Raw genomic sequence first — 22,359 nt, forward strand, 5'->3', positions numbered from 1 at the left:
CGCACCTGCTTACAGGGGGGCGGAGCTCTTTCTGAGGCCGCCACCGGAAGTGACGCAAACATCTCGCGAGAAGAAAGACGCGCGAGTCTCGGCGGCCCCGGAACCGGCCTTGGAACAGCGGCGGAGCCTGAGGCCGTTAGCCCTCCCGCCCCATGGAGCGGCCCCCGGGGCTGCGGCCGGGCGCGGGCGGGCCCTGGGAGATGCGGGAGAGGCTTGGCACCGGTGGCTTCGGGAACGTCTGTCTGTACCAGCACAAGGTGAGGCGTGGCGCCGGAGGGCGCGGCGGTGGAACGCCGGGCTGTCAGTGGGTGGGAGACTGTCGGTGAGTTCTCGGGACGTGTTTGTGGGCCAGTGTGCGTGTGTGGCGTGCGTGTTGTGCGTGCGTGTGTGTACTGTGCCTGGGAGCCTTGTCCTGGGGTCCTGAGCCAGTGTGGTGAGCTCAAGCTGTCAGGGAGAACTTGGTTATGAGTGTCAAGACGTGAGCAACGGTTTCGCGAGTGTGGCAGTGCGTGTGTCTCTGTGAGTGTGGTGTCTGGACGCGCGCCGACTGCCTAAGTGTGAGCATGAATGAGTGACAAAAATAGGGCGGGAGGGTAGGCTAGCTACTGTCGGGCGTGTCTGTAGACGGGGAAGGTGAGCCTTGGTAGACTGTGGGGTTTGAGGGTGTATTCCGGGCAGCTGTGAGGGTGACCCGCTTGCCGATCGTGGCTTCAGAGGGAAGACGGTAGATTGGAAGTCGGAGGGGAAGGAGAGGGGCATTTGGTTCCGTGGAAGACAGCTCCCAGCACACGAAGGAAATCAGCTTCAGTGGAGAACGCTTAACCATTGTAACAGCAGTTAAGCATGTTTGAGTCACGTGACTTTCGATGCACCAATTAAAAGTATGAACCCTTTGGCGGGGGCGGGGAGTAGGGGGGGGGGACTACGACGGAGGATGCTCAGATGAACATCCGCACAACTTAGTGCCTGGCCATTAGGTTTCATGCTTTTCCGGAGGACATTTTAGTTGAATAGAGCCTGACCTACTAACTCCTGCAGTATTACTTACAATGTTTAGACATCCTGGGGCTGCTCGAGAGTTAAATTACAGTAATATGTGTAAAGCTAAGTTCAGTAGTAGGCCTGGGAAAGCTCCTACTGTTGTCCTCTGGGTGTTATAATCCTCCTTGTCAAAGACTGGCTTTAGAAAAGAAAATATCTTCTAGCTAAGTTTTATTAGAAAAACCTATGGGACAAGATGAGCATTAAGTTAAGCTTTACGGAAATACTTATACTTGGCTTGTGAATAGAGAATTGAATCCAGAAAGAGAAACTGTAAGTAGCTGTTTTAAGGACAATGGTGTGAGTGCAGAGCTCATAACAGCGTAGAAGAGAGGGGAGATAGAAATCTATTTTGGGAGAGAAGACATGTTTGTAGTGCAATCAGAAGAGCAAATGCCACTAGTAGAACTAAGAAAACTGTGAAGCAGGTTTCTAGGTAGGTAATAGGAGGAAATCTTAGAGGCAGGGAAGAAAGGGAGAGAATGGAAAGTGAAGGACTAAGACATAAAGCATTGTAATAGTAAATAGTAATAAATATATCATCAGAGGGCACATACACATAGAAAAATAAAAAAAGAACTAAGTGTTCTAATGTTGCCTATGGCATCTAAACCTTCCTGTCACCCTTCTCATAAGAGAAAAAGTATGTATGCTAGCATTATTTTGTGGCTGTTTCCCTTGGTCCTTAGTTGAGGATGGATGCATTTATCGCTTCTCTTTATTGTGACAAAATAATACATAACATTTAGCATTTTAATAATATTTAATATAGTTCAGTAACATTAAGCGCAGCAACACTGGTATGAAGCCATCATTGCCATCATCACCAAAAGTTTTTCATCTTCCCAGACGGATACTCTGTTCCCATTAGACAGCTCTTCATTTCCCCTTCTCCCCAGCCCCTCACAGTAGCACTTGGCTTTTTCGTGTGTGTTGGGATCCTTCCTTCCTTCCTTCCTTCCTTCCTTCCTTCCTTCCTTCCTTCCTTCCTTCCTTCCTCCCTCCCTCCCTCCCTCCCTCCCTCCCTCCCTCCCTCCCTCCCTCCCTTCCTTCCTTCCTTCCTTCCTTCTGTCCGTCTGTCGTGGGCCTTGAACTCTGGGCCTGAGCACTGTCCCTGTGGTCTTTTTGCTCAAGGCTAGCACTCTGCCACTTGTACCACAGCGCCACTTCTGGCGATTTTCTCTATAAATGGTGCTGGGGAATTGAACCCAGGGCTTCATGTATAGGAGGCAAGCACTCTTGCCACTAGGCCATATTCCCAGCCCCATATGTTGGGATTTGAACTCAGGGCCTGTGTGCAGTCCCTGAGCTTTTGTGCGCAAGGCTATAGAGTTCTACAACTTGAGCCACAGCTCCACTTCAGCTTTCCCCCCACCTCCTTGGTTAATTGGAGATAAAAGGCTTACCAACTTTTCCTGCCTGGTTGGCTTTGAACTGCTATCCTCAGATCTTATCCTGAGTAGAATAATCCCATTACTCCTATAATAGAGGTGAACCACCGGTACCTGGCCCATTCTATCTAGTTTTTGTCTCCATGGAATTCATTACTTAAAAAATAAAAAATATATAATTTTATTGTTATTATTAAGGTGTACAGAGGTGTTTCCGTTTCATAAGTCAGGTAATGAGTATAGTTCTTTTTTAGATAATGTCATCCCTTCCTTTGTTTTCCCCGAGTTGAATTCATTCCTAAATAGAAGAGATTTGGGGGTCCACTGAAATCTTAGAAATTTCTTAGGAACTTTCCAATTGATCAGAGGGCTCTTCCTCCAAACTGGAACATTTGACAACTATGTTTGTACTAAGGACAGAAGGAATAATCTATAAGAAGACTTGAGAACAGGGTAGTTTTCTTTTTCCAAACTTAACTTTGTGGTTGCATTTATAGCTTTTACTTTATGCTAATGTTTTACTTTATGCTCATGTTTTGTTTTGAAGCCTTGTCCCAAACTAATCTCTACATCTCTCAGGACACAACGAGGAAGCAGAAAAGGCAGGGGATTGTTGTACAGTTAATTGTTATACTGTGTGCTAATGGTGTTCCAGCAACAAGAACTGTATTCTCTGCTCTAACGGAGATTTCAAACATATTGAAAGAGATGGACATACAGTCCAAAGCATATCAAGCTGTGGTGCTTTATTCTTGAAATCCTAGCACTCACCAGGTCTCAATTGAGGCCCGCCTGGGCTACACATGATTAGTCTACGTTGCATAGGGAGACCCCTTTTTCAGAAGAAACAAACAGAACAAACAAAAGTAAGCAAACAATATAATACTCAATAGTACAAGTATTTACAAAGTGATAGAAACCATAACAGAGTAACTAAAGAACTTTCTAGGTATTAGAGTATTTATCACTTCTCCAAGAATGTTTGGAAAAACTAATACCATGGAGTACTTTGAAGAATGGGTATAGAGTTTCACTGATAGAGTGCATCCTTGATAATTTAGGTTTGAGCCTTGCACTTAAAAAAAAGAAAAGAGGAATGGAAGAAGAGAAAAAAGGAAAGGGAAAGGGAAGGAGAGGAGAGGAGAAGGGAAGAGAAAAGAAAGGCACATTAGTTTTGCCAGAATACGATGTGTAGCTATTTCCTGTAATATGAATTGGATGGTTTTAAATTTTGTCAGAATTAGCCTGAAATATCATAGTCAAGGTTCATATCATAGTTAGGTTCATTTTATAAATACCACAAACAGAAGTACAGTCCTTCTTAGGATTTTTTTTCCATGTTATTTGAGATGCAAATGTAATGTTCTGAAGTCTACTTTTCGTTTTAGTTATGCTGGCAGTTGGGTCTTTTGTTGTCTTTTTTTTTTTTTTTTTTTTGCCAGTCCTGGGCCTTGGACTCAGGGCCTGAGCACTGTCCCTGGCTTCTTTTTGCTCAAGGCTAGTACTCTGCCACTTGAGCCACAGCGCCGCTTCTGGCCGTTTTCTGTATATGTGGTGCTGGGGAATCGAACCCAGGGCCTCATGTATATGAGGCAGGCACTCTTGCCACTAGGCCATATCCCCAGCCCCTCTTTTGTTGTCTTGACTGAATTTACAGAAAGGGATTCTCGGGGAGACAAAATTTTATATTTTTCTAGCACTATGTGTAAGATGGTATTCTGGTGAGACCTGTTATAAGATTAACTTCAGTGACTTTTTGCATAAGTGCCTGGTTTGTTAATTTTAATGCATTGATTTAATAGTCTTACGGTTTATTTAACCAAATTGTTGGCCCAAGAGAGCTGTGGTTTTTCTTTTTTTTCTTTTTTTTCTTTTTTGCCAGTCCTGGGCCTTGGACTCAGGGCCTGAGCACTGTCCCTGGCTTCTTTTTGCTCAAGGCTAGCACTCTGCCACTTGAGCCGCATCGCCACTTCTGGCCATTTTCTGTATATGTGGTGCTGGGGAATCGAACTGAGGGCTTCATGTATATGAGGCAAGCGCTCTTGCCACTAGGCCACATTCCCAGCCCACGAGCTGTGGTTTTTGCTCCCTGTTGTTACTGTTTTTTATTTCTGCACCCTTTGTCTTATATGTAAGTTTATCTGATTTGGGGAAGGGAATGAGGATCAGAGAAATGGCAGGACAAAAGTTGAACCAATGTAACAGTGACACTCACCAGACACTATGTTGGAAATGAGCTTTACAACTTGGGGTGAGGGGATTCATGGTGGGGCAGAAAAGGTGAAAATGAAGGAGGGGATAAACTGTTCAGAAAGAAATATACTATGACTTTACCTATGTGACTGTAACCCCGCTGTGTATTACCTTTATAATATATTTTTTAAAAGAGCTATGGGTAATGCTTAATTAATAAAACTAAAAAGAATATTGTTAACTGGGTACTAGTGGATTATGCCTATAATCCTGCTACATGGGAGGCTGAGATCTGATGTTTGGGGTTTGAAGTCATCCTGAGCAAGAAAGTCTGTAATACTGTTACCCCCCAATTAAGTACCAAAAAGCTGCAAGTGGAGTTATAACCTGAGGGGTAGAGCACTAGCCTTGAGCAAAAGAAATCACAGGGTCAGCACCCAGATCTTGAGTTCAAACCTTGAGACCAACACACACACACACACACACACACACACACACACACACACACAGACACAGTATTATTTCCCTGGTTTGGCATTTCTTTTGATTACAAAAAAAATATATGCAAGAATATTATTTCTTTACATTTCTTGTTGATTTTGTTTTAACAGGAACTTGATCTCAAAATAGCAATTAAATCTTGTCGTCTAGAGCTAAGCACTAAAAACAGAGAGCGGTGGTGCCATGAAATCCAGATCATGAAGAAGTAAGTGGACTTGATAACTTACATCTCCTCACTTTTTTTTTTTTTTTTTTTTTTTTTTTTGGCCAGTCCTGGGCCTTGGACTCAGGGCCTGAGCACTGTCCCTGGCTTCTTCCTGCTCAAGGCTAGCACTCTGCCACTTGAGCCACAGCGCCGCTTCTGGCCGTTTTCTGTGTATGTGGTGCTGGGGAATCGAACCTAGGGCCTCGTGTATCCAAGGCAGGCACTCTTGCCACTAGGCTATATCCCCAGCCCCACATCTCCTCACTTTTACAGCTAATCAGTTGTTGCCACAGAGAAAGAGGCCAGGAATCTATTTTTCTCAGGATCTTTTGGGGAACATATTTTCTGTAATAAACATATGTATTCTATTTCAAATAATATGATTAAGAAAGCTTAGTTAAAAAAGTTAGCTAAGGGGGCTGGGAATATGGCCTAGTGGCAAGAGTGCTTGCCTCGTATACATGAGGCCCTGGGTTTGATTCCTCAGCACCACATATACAGAAAATGGCCAGAAGTAGGCGCTGTGGTTCAAGTGGCCTTGAGCAAAAAAAAAAAGAAGCCAGGGACAGTGCTCAGGCCCTGAGTTCACGGCCCAGGAATGGTCAAAAAAAAAAAAAAAAAGTTAGCTAAGTATTAGGAAACTTGACCTTCTAAAGGCAGAATTTCTTTTGGATATTGGTCAGCTATATAATTTGTGTGGGAATCATTACTGTTCTTATTTCTTCTGCACCTGCTTCTGTTAGTGTATCTGTTATTTTGTAGAAAATTATCCCCAAGTCCAGTGGCTTAAAACTATAAACCTTTAGTTTCTGTAGCTTAGGGATTTGGAGTGAGGTAGCTGTATGATTCTAGCCTTCAGACATCTCAGAATATTGACTGAAGCCACAGTTATCTAAAGGCTTGACTGGGACTACAGTTTTAGCTTTCAGGTTCACTTATGTGGCTGTGGCTAGAGACATCAGCTCCTCACTATGTGGGCCTCTCCCCAGGAAGGCATGATTACCTAAATGACATGGCATGAGCTTCCCCAGAGCAAGTGGGTCTGTGTAAGAAAAAAATGCAAGGTGATATATCTCTCATGAAATTGGCTTGGAAGTCACACTTCATTTTTTTCCCTTGCCTTCTGTTTCTTAGATATGAGTCACTAAGTACTCAAGGAGAATACAATTAATCTCATGAAAGGTAGAAGTAGACATATTTTAAATTTTCACAGATCCTTTGTCCATCAGTAGTATGTCTTAGAAATCATTTCTCTAGTAGTCACAGCCTTGTGTTTGGGTATTATTTTGTAAATGAGGAAGGTGACACTCATACTGGTAGTTAATAGCTGGTAGAGTCTGGATTTGAAATGAATGCTCTGACTGTAGTGCTGTGCCCAACTCTCTTTCTATAGCTCTCAAATTCACTTAGTGGCAGAATCATCAAGAAAGCACAATAATTCCCCTGGTCCTCCATATGGAGACATTTCTTTAGTCCCTGGGACATGGGAACCTATTCTAGTTTATGGATTCGTTGCCTCATGAGGATGATGGTGATGGATTATTGCTAAAAAAGAAAAAAAAGAAAGAAAGAAAGAAAAAGGGGCTGGGAATATGGCCTAGTTGTAGAGTGTTTGCCTCGTATACATGAAGCCCTGGGTTCGATTCCTCAACACCACATATATAGAAAAAAAAAAAAAAGACCAGAAGTGGTGCTGTGGAACAAGTGGCAGTGCTAACCTTGAGCAAAAAGAAGCCAGGTACAGTGCTGAGGCCTAGGACTGGCCAAAAAAATAAAAACCAAAATAAAAAAATAAAAGAAGAGCTACTAAAAGAAAGCATATTAAGTACGTACCAAACAATTATGTTTACACACAGATTAAAACCTGGAAAAAATATGCCCATAGTTTATTAGTGTTCACTTCTGGGTGACATTGTAAGTGACTACAGGAGAGGCAGTATTATCATAGTTGAGTCTTTATTGAATTCCTTACTGTTCAGTCATATGTTACTTAATTTATGCTTCCATTTTCTCCTGTGTGATGATGCTATTAATAAATCTACTTGTATTAGGATTGTGACAAGTTAATATATGTAAAGTACTCTTTGGCACATAGAAATGTAATGGTGGTATTTTGTGCATTTTCTTTTTAAATTACTTTTATTTATACAAGTCATAATTTACAATTTTATAAAACACCAGTCTTTCTTCCTCATCTCAACCACCATCCCTCTCAGTTTAGCTATCATTTCAAACTTCCTGGAAAAATTTTTAATAAAGTTTTCCCTTCTTGTTAGGTTGAACCACGCCAATGTTGTGAAAGCCTGTGATGTTCCTGAGGAATTGAACTTTTTGATTAATGATGTGCCTCTTCTTGCAATGGAATACTGCTCTGGAGGAGATCTCCGGAAGGTAGTGCAGATATTCTGAGATGATGAGCTAGTAAATCACAAACCTTAGTAGTGTTTGAAACATACACAATATGCTAAACTAGACCTAGGATAAGAGTCAGAGAAGTGTGGCCGGCTAGTATCTTGCAACCAAGTTTTGTTGGAGTACAGTCCATGCTCATGGCTGCTCTCTTTCATAGCTGAGTAGCAGTGACAGAGACATATGAGTTGTAGAGCCTCAAGTATTTACTATCTGGCTATTGCAGAAGGACAGAAAGATCTTTATTTATTGGCCCTTAATATAGCATGAGCATTTTTGTTTCCAAGATAGGATTATCACCAAAACATCAAAAATGCTGTCTTTTTTATTACACTCTTTCTGATCTCATTTTAAATGTGTCCATATGGACATATGTGTGTGTTTGTGTGTGATGTTTCAACCATTTCCAATTTCAAATACTTCTACCCCTGACCTTTACTATGAGTTTGTTGTGACATTACACAAAACATCCTCAGTATGGATTTGATGATTTCTTTTTTCTTTCTTCCTTTCCTTTATTTTATTTTCCTCCTTTCTTTCTCTCTTTTCCCTCCCTCCCTCCCTCCTTTCCTTCCTCCCTCCCTTCCTCCCTTCCTTCTTTCATGTGTGTGTATGAACTTGGGGCTTTCTTATTACTTGGTAGGTACTCTACTGCTTGATCCACACCTCTAGTCCTTTTTGGGATCAGGTCTTGCTTCCCCCCGCCCCCTGGGCTGATCTGGACTATAAGTCTTCTATTTGTATTTCCTTCCACAGCTGGGAAGGCAGGTGTGTACCACCATGCCCAGCGTTTCTGTTGAGATAGGGTCATAGGGTCTTGTGAATTTTCTTGCCAGAGCTGGCCCTGAACCACCATCTTCTCAATCTCTACCTCCTAAGAAGTTGAGATTACAGATCTGAGCCACTTGGACCTTGGATCCTTCTGCTTTAGCTTCCCTGAATGCTGGGATTACCACACCTCAGTATCTCATCAGTTATTTATTTATCATCAGTTATTTTTTCATTTTAATGTTCTTTTACATTGTAATGATTAGTATGTATGCTATTAATGCCCAGCAGTTTGCAGTACACAGTTTTTAACTTCTTTTCTCCCCCCCAAATTTAGCTCCTCAACAAACCAGAAAATTGTTGTGGACTTAAAGAAAGCCAGATACTTTCTTTACTGAGTGATGTAGGTATGTAATCAATATTAAAATACCACTGTAATTTTTGTTTTGTTTTTTGCTAGTCCTGGGGCTTGAACTCAGGGCATGAACACTGTCCCTGGCTTCTTTTTGCTTAAGGCTAGCACTCTACCACTTCAGCCCCAGCGCCACTTCCGGCTTTTTCTATATATGTGGTGCTAAGGAATCAAACCCAGGGCTTCATGTATACAAGGCGAGCACTTTACCACTAGTCCATATTTCCAGCCCACCACTGTAATTTAATGCCCCTTTAGTCCATAAAACATACTGTATACTGCATGGAGACTGAGAGTTGTTTAAATATACAACACATGGAGATTTTTAACATAGGAAATTATAAAAGTCCAGTGCAGTTGATACTAAATTAAAACTATTATACTTCCTTTTTTTATTCTTTGGTTTTGATTAAGAGTCCTTCTTTACCTAATAGTTGTTCTAGTTGCTGATCAATGGTGTAAAATGTTTTTCAGTTTTAGTCATCACTCCCAAATGACAAAGTAATTTTTTGACAGTGTAATTGCTTGTTTTGGAGACTAGGTCCTGATACCAACTCTTAAGGTAAAAGTCTCTGCTTATCAGAATTACTACTGAAAAATAGTTACAATAACCATTGCATAGGCCCTTAGAACTAGCTAAAACCCATTATATTTTGGTGTTGCTTTTCATTTTTTAGGAGCTCAAGTCTAATTGAAGAAAGTAATTTAGGTGAGAAGAAAAAAACCACCAAAGTTTTAGGGATTTTTTTCCAATTGGTTGTTTTATTTTCTTGAATGTTAATTCTAGTAAGTTAAATGAACATAGGATTCTTCAGTATTTGTTTAATGTTACTGTATTTTCTCAGCTACTGCAATATTAGTTATGCAGGTATAATGGTCCATATAAATTTGACCATCAGAACAGATCAGTACAAAATGTAAGATAATTTTTCAACTCATTGTTTTCCATTATTTCAAAATATATTTTGAATTTTATTTAGGATCTGGAATTAGATATTTGCATGAAAACAAAATCATACATCGAGATCTAAAACCTGAAAATATCGTTCTTCAGGATGTTGGTGGAAAGGTAGGTAAAACATATAGAATGGCCCATGCCCATGCCCAGCCAATTGCATACAGGCTCCCTGATATGGTCAGTCTTTGAGTTTTTGTCCCTGCTGTGCATCCATAATTCTTCCATCATTTTCTGTTTCAGTTCTCATGCTGGAGTATAGTATTTTGGTTTTTTTTTAATGTTTGTTTGTGTGTGTGTGTGTGTGTGTGTGTGTGTGTGTGTGTGTGTGTGTAGAGTAATAGACACTGTCCTTGAGCCTTTTAGGCTAGTGCTCTGCCACTTGAGAATTAGCTTCACTTCTAGTTTTTTGGTGATTAATTGGAGATAAGAGTCTAAAGAACTTTCCTGTCAAGCTGGGTTTAACCATGATCCTCAGATCTGCATCCTGAGTAATTAAGATTATGGTTTTTTGTTGTTTGTTTGTTTTTTTGTCAGCTGTGGGGCTTCATCTCAGGGCCTGGCTGCTGTCTTTGGGCTCTTTTGCTCAAGGCTAGCTCTCTACCACTTTGAGCCATAGCTCTGCTTTTGATTTCCACGTGGTTAATTGGAGATAAGAGTCTCTAATTAGGCTGGGAATATGGCCTAGTGGCAAGAGTGCTAGCCTCGTATACATGAAGCCCTGGGTTCGATTTCCCCAGCACCACATATATAGAAAAGGGCCAGAAGTGGCACTGTGACTCAAGTGGCAGAGTACTAGCCTTAAGCAAAAAGAAGCCAGGAATAGCACTCAGGCCCTGAGTCCAAGGCCCAGGACTGGCAAAAAAAAAAAGAGTCTCTAATTAAAGTCTCCAGACGTTCCTGCCTGGGCTGACTTTGAACTATGATACTTAGATCTCAGCCTCCTGAGTAGCTAGGATTACAGTCGTGAGTCACAGCATCCAGCAATTTTTGGTTTTGGGTTTTATGTTTGCTTGTTTAGCCTTTTTTTTTTTTTTTTTGCCTCTTTTGCCAAAGTGGCTCTCTTAGAGAAGGAACTGCACATGTCTTCCTCATGCCTGTTTTCTACCACCAAATCTAGCAGAGATAGTAGGCAGTGAGTAAATAATTTGTTAACCCATACTATTTTAAAGCACATCCAAAGCACATACATGCTGAGTCTGCGTTGGTTTAAGAAAAAGCAGTGTGGATATTTTCCAAACTCATCCTCCTTCTTACCCCAAATCCTAAGTTTTGTGTTTAATTAAAACTTTGGTTTCTTAGGTTCCTAAATGAATCATCCTGAGAAGAGCCAGAAATTGTGAATTGACTCTTAAAAAGTATTCCTTTTCTTCAGAGTAATTCTAGCATCCAAGTTGCATTCTAGTAGAGATGGAAAGCCCTCAGTCTGAACCTTACATTGAATTATGTGCTGACTCACCTAGAGAAGATGATGGTTAGAGGTGATGGAACCTTGACAATAGTTCTTCTAATAGGAGCCTTTCATATATGCTTGCCATCAATTCTTTCTCTGTGTTCTTTCTCCCTTTTCTTTCTTCTCCAACCTAGTACCTTGTACAGACTCGGCAAGTATTATTCTACTACTGAGTTAATGCCAGCCTGCCTTTCCTTTTTAAATATTTCAGCCACTTATCACTTACTTTGTCTTGTTTTATAGATAATGCATAAAATAATTGATCTGGGATATGCCAAAGATGTTGATCAAGGAAGTCTCTGTACATCTTTTGTTGGAACACTACAGTATCTGGTGAGATGTATATTATTTCTTTGGATTTAAATGCATAAAATTATATCCTCATTTCTGAAGGTTATAAATACAGAAATTCATATTATAGTATCTTTTCCCTTACACTATTGGCATTTAGAGCATTTTTTTTTCTCTTTTTAAGGCCCCAGAGCTCTTTGAGAATAAACCGTACACAGCCACTGTTGATTACTGGAGCTTTGGGACCATGGTGTTTGAATGTATTGCTGGATATAGGCCTTTTTTGCATCATCTGCAGCCATTTACTTGGTAAGACATGGCATATTTAATTGGAATGTAAATTTTTTCAATTACTTGCTCAGTTTTTTCATCAGTAGTATAATTGGCTTTTAACACAGAATTGAATGAAATTTAATGACAAGAAGTCTTAAGAGTTTTTGTGAGAATTAGGTTGTAATCTGAAGTATTGTTTTTAAAGGCATGAGAAGATTAAGAAGAAAGATCCAAAATGTATATTTGCGTGTGAAGAGATGACAGGAGAAGTTCAGTTTAGTAGCCATTTACCTCAACCAAATAACCTTTGTAGGTAAGTATATTCTGCTTGAGATTTGCCTCCGTTTCTCCAGCCTCTGTAGGTAAATATATTATAGTTGGAGGAAGTTTGTCTCAGTTTTTCTAGGTTTATGAAAGAACAGTAGAGTAGTTGTCTGTTTCAAGTAGCAATACCCAGTAGAACTTACCATGACTAGAGGAGCATTCTGTATCAGTCACATGAATCTTAATGAGCTTGAAAGGGATACATGTGTAAGCTTGGTAGTAAAGCAGTTAGTAGCATGTGCAAGGTTCTAAGTATGATGCTTAGTACTACCACCAAAAAAAAAAAAAAAGCCAACTACAACTGAGGAATTGAACTTTAAATATAATGGCATTGTGTGCTGGGTGCCTTTGGCTCACGCCTGTAATACTGACTATGCAGGAGGTTGAGATCTGAGGATCATGGTTTGAAGCCAGCCCGGGCAGGAAAGTCCATGAGACTCCAATTAATGAGGAAAAAAAAGGGAAGTAGCACTGTGGCTCCAAGTGGTAGAGCACTAGCCTTCAGTGAAAAAGCACTCAGGTCCTGAGTTCAAGTTCCATGACTGGCAAAAAAATGGAAAAAAAAATAGTATTGTAACCAGTAGCTGCCCCATTGGATTGCACAGATCTGGTGGAGCTGAAAACTGTTGCTATTTGACTGATTAGCTTAGGTACTAAGAAGACTAGGGATAAAGAGCCAAATGGGTTTCCTGGATAGAATTGGATCCATCTGTTTGAGTCACCAGTAGCAAAGTTACATGGCTGCTCTTCTTATGGAAGAAATTGGTCCCATCATTTTAATATTTAAAAGTAAGACTTCAGATGGTGCAGGTAAGTGGTAGGCAAGAAAATGAGTACCTTGTAAAATTGGCTTTTAATAATACTAAAGGAAAACTGGAACATAATGATGTTTATCCTAGTTTTGTCCATTTCTAGTTTAATAGTAGAGCCCATGGAACACTGGCTACAGTTGATGCTGAATTGGGACCCACAGCAGAGAGGGGGCCCTATTGATCTTACTTCAAAGCAGCCGAGATGTTTTATATTAATGGATCACATTCTGAACTTAAAGGTTAGTTTTAGTTCTGTCTGTTTATTTATTTTTCCTTTTCCTTTTTTTGATGCCAGTCCTGGGGCTTAAACTCAGGGCCCAGGTGCTGCCTTTGAGCTTTTATAGTCAAGTCTAGCACTATACCACTTAAGCCACAACTCAACTTGGGCCACAACTCCAGTTTCAGCTTTTTGGTGGCTTATTAGAGCTAACAGTCTTACAAACATTCCTGCCTGCACTGGCTTTGAACTGAAATCCTTAGATCTCAGCCTCCTGAGTAGCTAAGATTATAGGTATTAGCCACCAGCGTCTGGTGGGGTCTATTCCTTAAGATCTATATTGAAGTTAAGTTTATTTTGAAAATGAGCATAAATATCTTTTGATAATTTTTCCCAATGTTAATTTGAAAAAGGAAATTATATTCTTAGAACTAGTGCTTTTGTATTTCTTTGCAAGCTTTTTCATTTTTTTCTAAGTGATCTTTGTTGACTATTCTTTTAAAGCATCTTTTGGATTTTCTCCCTTACCACATCGTTGCATTGTCAGTTCATTTATTTAGGTTTAATCATATTGGGTTTGGTTCAGTAAGAAAGTTTCCTAAGTCTTCCACCTGTCATCTGTGCAGAGTAAATGTCTCACTTTCTGAAAATGCTCATTTGTCTAAGAAACTAACAAAACTTACCAAGTCACATCTAAACTGATCTTGGCTTTTTTGAGATTCCCAATGCAGACCCACCCTGACTAAGTATATTCATCATAGCTGTTTTGATCTTTACCTTACTCAGGACTACTTGTCACTTTTACTTATGTCATCAGATCTTTGTCTGTTTTTGTGCTTTGATAGATGCTATCTTTCTGCCCAGTATGGTCTCCTCTATGCATCTCCTCACTTACACAGGGCCTTATGAAATTTTTTTTTTTGCCAGTCCTAAGGCTTGGCCTCAGGGCCTGAGCACTGTCCCTGGCTTATTTTTGCTCAAGGCTAGCACTCTACCACTTGAACCACAGTACCACTTCAGGCTTTTTCTGTTTATGTAGTGCTGAGGAATCAAACCCAGGGCTTCATGCATGTTAGGCAAACACTCTACTACTAAGCCATATTCCCAGCCCTTATGTTATGTTATGTTATGTTATTTATTTATTTTTCCAGTCCTGGGGCTTGGACTCAGGACCTGAGAACTGTCCCTGGCTTCTTTTTGCTCAAGGCTAGCACTCTACCACTTGAGCCACAGCGCCACTTCTGGCTTTTTCTGTATATATGGTGCTGAGAAATTGAACCCAGGGCTTCATGTATACAAGGCAAGCACTCTACCACTAGGCCATATTCCCAGCCCCCTATATTACATTTTTATATGTAAAAAAAAAAATCAATTTTTTTTTGATAGAGTGGTACATGCCTATAATCTTACCTACTCAGGAGGCTGAGACAAGAGGAAGATCATGGTTCACGCCAGCCTAGGCCAAAATTAGTGAGATATCCTATCTCAAGAACAAGCCAGGAATGGTAATACTTTCCTATAAATCACAACTATTTAAAAAGTAGAGGTAGAAGGATAGAGGTCCAAGACTTGTAAGGCAAAAGCATGAGTTCCTATCTTAAAGTAAAAGTGAAACGATTTAGGGAGACATGGCTCAAGTGGTGAGGCCCTGAGTTCAATTCCATTACTGCCCCTCCTCACCTCCCAAGAAAGGAAGGAAGGATTTAAAAGAAGAAAGACATACTTCAGGGGAGGGAACTATGAGGGATAGGTTCTACAGATGAGTAAGATTGCCTTTGTGTTTACAATGCTTAAAACCAGACAGAGCATTCATAGAATTGGGAGTGGGAAGACAATACTGTTGTCTATTATTTTGTGTGTTTAAAAATGTCAAGTGTATTTTTATTTTTTTAGTGGTTGTTTTGGTTGTCCAACCTAGTGCCTGCTCTGTCCAAGTGATATGTCCTTGTATGTTAAAAACAAACCAAAGTGAATAATAGTGGCCTTTGAACAATACTGTATTCTTTTTTTTTTCTTTTGAGACAGAGTTTCACCGTGTAGCATAGATAGAGCCATGTAGCCAAAGCTGACCTTGAACTTGCCATCTTCCTGCCTTTGTCTCTTTAAGTCTGGGGACTATTTCCTATTTTTATAGTAAGGATTTCCAGCAAAGATAATTTTAATCACTTGCATTTATTATTTAATGCAAGGAATTAAGAAATGTAGGGATTGTGAGGTTTAGTTAAGAACCAAAGAAGAAGGATAACTCTGAACTGATTTCCTTTTCTGTGGCTTCCTTGGTTTCCTGGATAGAGCCCCACCATACTCAGCTTCACACTCTCTTGGCTTGTGTCAGTTTCCTTCACTAAGGATTTAGGTTTGTCTATCTAACTTTGAGCCCTTAGGCAGGTCACTGCTTTAGGATTTTGGTTGAATGACAATGCTTTTTCCTGGACTCTTACCTTTCTTTTCCTGGATATTTCTTGAAACACCTTGAAGCAGTCATGCTTTACTTTAGATCTGAACTCTACCTGTCCTAAAACCTTGGTTTATCTGTTAAGAGGAAGACTAGAAGATTTACCGGTGATGAAGTTTTTTTAATTTGTGTGTGTGTGTGCACGCGCGTGTGCATGCGTGTGTGCATGTGTCCGTGCGCGTGCATGCTGGCCCTGGGCTTTGCATGTGGGGCCTGAGCACTGTCCCTGACCTTTTGCTGAAGAACTTGAGCCAGAACTACCATTTGAACCAGAACTCTACTTGTAGCTTTTTTTTTTTCTTTTGCAGGGGCGGGGGTATTGGAGATGAGAGTCTCACAGACTCTCTTGCCCTGTCTAGCTTCAAGTTGTGATCCTCAGATCTCAGTCTCCTGAGTAGCTAGAATTAGGGTGCGAGTCACCAGTGCACAACTAGAATTCTTATTCCTTGATTTCCTGTATCTCTTGTACTTTGAAATTTTATTTTATGGCATTAATACCTAGCATAGAAGATAAATTCTGCTATTGTTTTCAGAATGCATTTTTTACTTATAGAAGAAACTCACTATGGAGAATGAGTGAACCCATTTAGTGTAGAAAAAAAGCCTTTTCCTCATATTTCCCTCTTACTATTTTGCACTAAATTGTTTATATAAGAAATGACCAATAAATTTGTCTCTTTTTAAAATTTATACAGATAGTACACATCCTAAATATGACTTCCGCGAAGATAATTTCTTTTCTGTTACCATGTGATGAAAGTCTTCATTCACTGCAGTCTCGCATTGAGCGTGAAACTGGAATAAATACTGGTTCTCAAGAGCTTCTTTCAGAGACAGGAATTTCTCTGGATCCTCGGAAACCAGCCTCTCAGTGTGTTCTGGATGGAGTTGTAAGAGTTTTTTTTTTTTTTCCTCTTTTTAAAATTACTGTTTGTTTTCTGACAGTGCCTCACTATGTAGCCTCCCAATCCTGCCTCTGCCCAACCAAGTGCTAGGAATATAGGTATATATATGCCACGATGTCCTGTACTCTTTTTGTTTGTTTGTTTTTCTGATCCTGAAGCTTAAACTCTGGGACTGGGTGCTGTCCTTGAGCTTCTTTTGCTTAAGACTAGTGCTCTACCACTTGAGCCACAGCTCTACTTCTGGCTTTTTCTAAGTAGTTTATGGAGATAAGAGTTTCACAGACTTTCCTGCCTGGGCTGACTTCCATCTGTGTTCCACAGGTCTCAGCCTCCTGAGTAGCTAGTATTATAAGCATAAGCCATCAGCACCCAGCTTCTTTTTGGTTTTTAGTGGGCATATTTGGCCTTGTTTTTGAGGTACAGTATTATAATTTGATACACATATATAATGTATAATGATCAAGTCAGTGCAGTTAGCATATCCATCTTTTTTTTTTTTTTTGTCTGTCGTGGGCCTTAAACGCTGGGCCTGGACACTGTCCCTGAGCTCTTCAGCTTAAGGCTAGCACTTTGAGACACAGTCCATTTTTGGTTTTCTGCTGTTTAGTTGGAGATGAGCATCTCATAGAGTTTTCCTACCTGGGCTGGCTTTGAACTGTGACCATCAGATCTCAGCCTCCTAAGTAGCTAGGATTACAGGTGTGAGCCACAGGCACCCAGCTGAAATGATGCATTTGTTGTTTTGAATTTGTAAGACTTTTTCATTGATGCAGTTTCTCTTGAACTTTGTTGTCCTTCTTATACTTGAAGCCTAGAACTTTGAAATTAATTAGCAGTCTTATAGTTCTTATAAGAGGCTAAGTGGGTGGCAAATATGATTGTGGTCATGACTTTTATTTTCTGTTGCCTTTATGACATTATGAAAATATATTTTGTATATCACTCAGTTTGAAAACATTTTTATGTCTTGTGCCCATTAACTGTTAACTGTTAATTTTATTCTAGCCTGTTAATGGCAAACCATTAATACGCTTTATATCTCCATAGATTTGTCCTTTCTGAACATTTCATATAAATGGAATTATATAATATATAGCCTCTAGTTTCTGCCTTTTTTCATTTAGGTTTATGTTTTTTTGAGGTTTGCTTGTGTTATAGCACATATTAAGAATTAATTCTTTTTTATTGCTAAGTAGTATTTTCATTCTATGGACATATACATGCCTTATTGTATTGGCTCTTTTGGATCTGGCAATCATTTTTCACTTTAGTTCATGTATTTTTTTCCATTTTTCCTTAAGTAAAGTTTAGATCATAAACTGCAAAATGCGTGCTGATACGCATTGACTTTGTCTATTTGCGTTTCAGAATAGGAAATCTGGGCTTAAGTATTTAGAAAACATAAGGTTTTCCGGGATCTTAGAACAGAATTGTAATTATATATTTCTTTTTCAGAGAGGCTGTGATAGTTACATGGTTTATTTGTTTGATAAAAGTAAGACTGTATATGAAGGGCCATTTGCTTCCAGAAATTTATCTGACTGTGTAAACTATATTGGTAAGTATTTTTGCTTGAGCTTTAATTTTGACTCTCAACATGATTAGTAGAAATAATCTTTTGGTGTTTTGTTCTCTTCTAATTTGAGACTTTTATATGTGGGGGAAGAAAGTGAATGTATATAATTTGGAAGGTGGAAAGGTTGATTTTAAATTACCACTTCTGAAAGAGAGATTTTTTTTCAGAAGAAAATTTAAGCCTACTTTAAAATTATTCCCACATTATCTATGCATGTGCAAATATTTATGAACATGTCTTCTATATAGAACTCTTTTTTTTGGGGGGGGGGAGGCTTGTTTGGACTTAGGTTAGGGCCTGAGAACTGTCCCTGGCTTGTTTTTGCCCAAGGCTAGCACTTTACTTCTTGAGCCACAGCACTACTTCCAGCTTATTCTGTTTATGTGGTGCTGAGGAATTGAACCCAGGGCTTCATGCAGCATGCTAGGCAAGCACTCTACTGCTAAGCCACATTTATAGCCCCTATATAGCACTCTCAATACTGAGCTACACACTCCTATCCCTCAGGTATTTATTTCATTTTATCTTAATACTGCTTGATGTTCAAATTTTTTCATTTATTCTACAAAATTACTTTTTTCTTTTGAAAAAGTTAAGTATTATATCAGTTTATATCTACCCATACTAAAATTGGGCTCAAAATTATAAAATCAAGAACAAATTTAGGTCTTGGCAAAAAAAAATATATACACACACAGACACACACATATATTGCACAGATCAAATAGCTTAGTGATTCACACATATATGTATGTGTGTGTGTATGTATAGCTAGATAGCTAGAATCATAAGAAAACCTTAATATACCCAGTTTGAGAGATAAATCTGTACAGAGGGATTGCATGTGCTGAATTCTTTGTGATATGTATCTTACAATAAATCTCTTTGTTTTGCCTTAAGTGGTGACTGAACAAGAAAGAAATTAAATATTTGTTGTTTTAAACTTTGTAAGCTTTTATCTTTGGTACCAGTTCTCTTGCATTTTTTTTGCCTTTGTGTGTGTGTGGGGGGGAGAGTGTGTGTGTGTGTGTGTGATGTTGGAAACCATAGGAGGAACCAGGGGTATTCAAGAACAGAAGAAAAGCTAGTTGAAACTACTAATCATTATTAATGGAGGCATAGATATATTCAGATATTTATATTTGATTTTTAAGTCTGTTTCAGATCATGTGTGTTTTCAATATGAATACTAGTATAATTAGTTTTGTCTAATCTTTCTCTGAAGGTTTTTCACTCAATAAGAATATCAGAGAATCTATTTGCCACCTTATTGTTTGAATACCTGCAGTGTTGGGGAAATCCCATGATGTTAAAATGGATTTTCATTGAGGGCTGGGGATATAGCCTAGTGGCAAGAGTGCCTGCCTCATATACACGAGGCCCTAGGTTCGATTCCCCAGCACCACATATACAGAAAACGGCCAGAAGCGGCGCTGTGGCTCAAGTGGCAGAGTGCTAGCCTTGAGCGGGAAGAAGCCAGGGACAGTGCTCAGGCCCTGAGTCCAAGGCCCAGGACTGGCCAAAAAAAAAAAACAAAAAAAAAAAAAAAACAAAAAAAAAAAAAAAATGGATTTTCATTGAGCCTAATGAATAAATTGTCATGGTTTTAGAAAAGTAATATTCTCATTACCAGAGCCATGAACAAGAGATAACTAAAAATAGTTGTTGAGAACTGGTAGTGTGACTCAAGTTACTAAATGCTTGCCTAACATGTGCAAGGTACTGGGTTCAATCCCCATTAGCCCTCCTAAAAAAGTAAAAAGTCAGTATTTTTTCTACCACTTGCACCATGCCCCAAGCTCCTTTTGCTTTTAGTTTTTCAGATTGGGTCTTACACTAAACTTTGATCTAGCTTCCTCAAACCAGAGTCTCCTATCTCTACCTCCCAAGGCATGAACCACCATGCTTTACTGGTATATCTTCTTATACTACCACTTATCTTAATTGCTGTCTTGAAGCTCAGTTAATGATCCAGGAAATATCTTTTACTATTCAGAAATAGGAATGGCCGTGTGGTGGTTTGTGAAGAAGGTAAAACTTAGAGAAACCATTCCAGATTGTAAAGAAACAAGTAAAAAAAATACAACTGTGTATATACACATATACATGTTTGTATATATATGCGTATATGTGTACATGCATGTATACATGTGTATTTATTATGCCCATATGTACATATGTGTATATGCACATTTATGTGTGTGTGTGTGCATATTCTCAACCTTGCCAGATTTGAGATGATGTGATTTACTTTCATTTTTCCTTATAACTGGAACAGGGCTTGTCTATTTCAGGTGCAAGTTCTTTGTAGCATCTATAGCAATGCTATTTGGAAAGAAAATCACAGAGAATGAATTCTAAAATAAATTCATCTCCTCTTTTTCTTATCTTTCCTATAGTACAAGATAGCAAAATACAGCTTCCAATTGTACAACTACGTAAAGTATGGGCTGAAGCAGTACACTATGTATCTGGACTGAAAGAAGACTATAGTAGGCTCTTTCAGGGACAAAGAGCAGCAATGTGCGTATATTCTGTTCATAAACATAAAGTTATGGGTGTTATGTACTCAAGAATCAGTCTTCCTAGTTTTCACTGCTTAGTATTGCATACAAAGTTGGGTGTGGTGGCATACATGTTTACTCCCACCACTCAGGAAGGAAAGGCAGTAGGATCATGTGCTTAAGGCTATCTTAAGCTACATAGCAAATACAAAACTAGCAAGATCTTGTCTCAAAAAAACTACAACTGGGTTGGAGATGTAGCTCATAGGTGGAGTACTTGCTTGCCATATACAAGGTCCTGGGTTTGATCCCCAGCATCAAAAAAAAAAGCAAAAAAAAAAAAAGCCACCCAAAAAATAAAAACAGGAATGCATACAATACTAAAAATTTTGAAGTCTACTATTTTGTTCATGCTTATAGATTTCCTACTAATTATTGAGACTTCTGATTGCAAAGACTTATGTAGTTCCTCACTATTCCTAGTATAAGAAGATTATTTATGGACTGGGAATGTGCTGGGTAGAGTGCTTGCCTAGCATGCATGAAGCCCTGGGTTCGATTCCTCAGCACACATATCCTGAAAAAGCTGGAAATGGCTCTGTGGCTCAAGTGGTAGAGTGCTAGCCTTGAGCAAAAAGAAGTTCAGGGACAGTGCCCAGTCCCTGAGCTCAAGCGCCAGGACTGGCCAAAAAAAAAGATAGTTTATCACAGAATATCATGGACAGGAAGTTTTTAGAGACTAGATTTCAGAGATCAGTTGTTTCTCATTTTTTGACAGTAAGCTGTAAGTTTTGGAATTTGGGTGATTTATGTTTTGAAATTTCTATCTATCTATCTATCTATCTATCTATCTATCTATCTATCTATCTATCTATTTTTTTTTGCCAGTCCTGGGCCTTAGACTCAGGGCCTGAGCACCGTCCCTGGCTTCTTTTTGCTCAAGGCTAGCACTCTGCCACTTGAGCCACAGCGCCACTTCTGGCTGTTTTCTATATATGTGGTGCTGGGGAATCGAACCCAGTGCTTCAGGTATATGAGGCAAGCACTCTTGCCACTAGGCCATATTCGCAGCCCTTTTATTGATATTTTTAAACGTTGATAGTATTGTTTTATTTTTCTTATGGCATAGGTTAAGTCTTCTTAGATATAATGCTAACTTGACAAAAATGAAGAACACTTTGATATCAGCATCACAGCAACTGAAAGCTAAATTGGAATTTTTTCACAAAAGCATTCAGCTTGACTTGGAGAGATATAGTGAGCAGATGACTTATGGAATATGTAAGTATGTGGGTGTTATGTATTTGTAAGAAATGGCTCGTGGGGCTGGGGATATGGCCTAGTGTCAAGAGTGCTTGCCTCGTATACATGAGGCCCTGGGTTCGATTCCCCAGCACCACATATACAGAAAACAGCCAGAAGTGGCGCTGTGGCTCAAGTGGCAGAGTGCTAGCCTTGAGCAAAAAGAAGCCAGGGACAGTGCTCAGGCCCTGAGTCCAAGGCCCAAGACTGGCCAAAAAAAAAAAAAAAGAAAAGAAATGGCTCGTCACTTGAAGTTATTTGCTATTTTACTTTCTTGACACCTAGTCATTTGTCATTTACATTCACATTAGAACAGAGACAGAATATCTTAGATCATCATAACCTGTATTTGCTTTTAAAAAAAAACCCTTA

The 22,359-nt window shown here is 39.5% G+C and overlaps 1 protein-coding gene across 2 annotated transcripts in view; it reads left to right on the plus strand.

The window, feature by feature from the left end:
• Positions 1 to 77: 77 nt before the first annotated feature.
• Chuk (component of inhibitor of nuclear factor kappa B kinase complex) overlaps positions 78 to 22,359 on the plus strand; it is a 36,391-nt gene continuing 14,109 nt past the window's right edge. Inside the window, exons 1-13 of one of the 2 annotated variants that reach the window (XM_048338480.1) lie at positions 78 to 257; positions 5,237 to 5,331; positions 7,608 to 7,722; positions 8,846 to 8,915; positions 9,901 to 9,989; positions 11,572 to 11,661; positions 11,804 to 11,928; positions 12,098 to 12,205; positions 13,132 to 13,267; positions 16,396 to 16,590; positions 18,061 to 18,163; positions 20,581 to 20,704; positions 21,815 to 21,966. In XM_048338480.1, the coding sequence (XP_048194437.1) occupies positions 153 to 257; positions 5,237 to 5,331; positions 7,608 to 7,722; positions 8,846 to 8,915; positions 9,901 to 9,989; positions 11,572 to 11,661; positions 11,804 to 11,928; positions 12,098 to 12,205; positions 13,132 to 13,267; positions 16,396 to 16,590; positions 18,061 to 18,163; positions 20,581 to 20,704; positions 21,815 to 21,966 (1,507 nt within the window). In that variant the 5' untranslated portion in view covers positions 78 to 152. The remainder of the gene's footprint in view (positions 258 to 5,236; positions 5,332 to 7,607; positions 7,723 to 8,845; positions 8,916 to 9,900; positions 9,990 to 11,571; positions 11,662 to 11,803; positions 11,929 to 12,097; positions 12,206 to 13,131; positions 13,268 to 16,395; positions 16,591 to 18,060; positions 18,164 to 20,580; positions 20,705 to 21,814; positions 21,967 to 22,359) is intronic. The other variant, XM_048338479.1, reaches the window with a different exon arrangement.

Source organism: Perognathus longimembris, chromosome 2 (genome assembly GCF_023159225.1).
Source record: "Perognathus longimembris pacificus isolate PPM17 chromosome 2, ASM2315922v1, whole genome shotgun sequence".
NCBI classification, from domain to species: domain Eukaryota; kingdom Metazoa; phylum Chordata; class Mammalia; order Rodentia; family Heteromyidae; genus Perognathus; species Perognathus longimembris.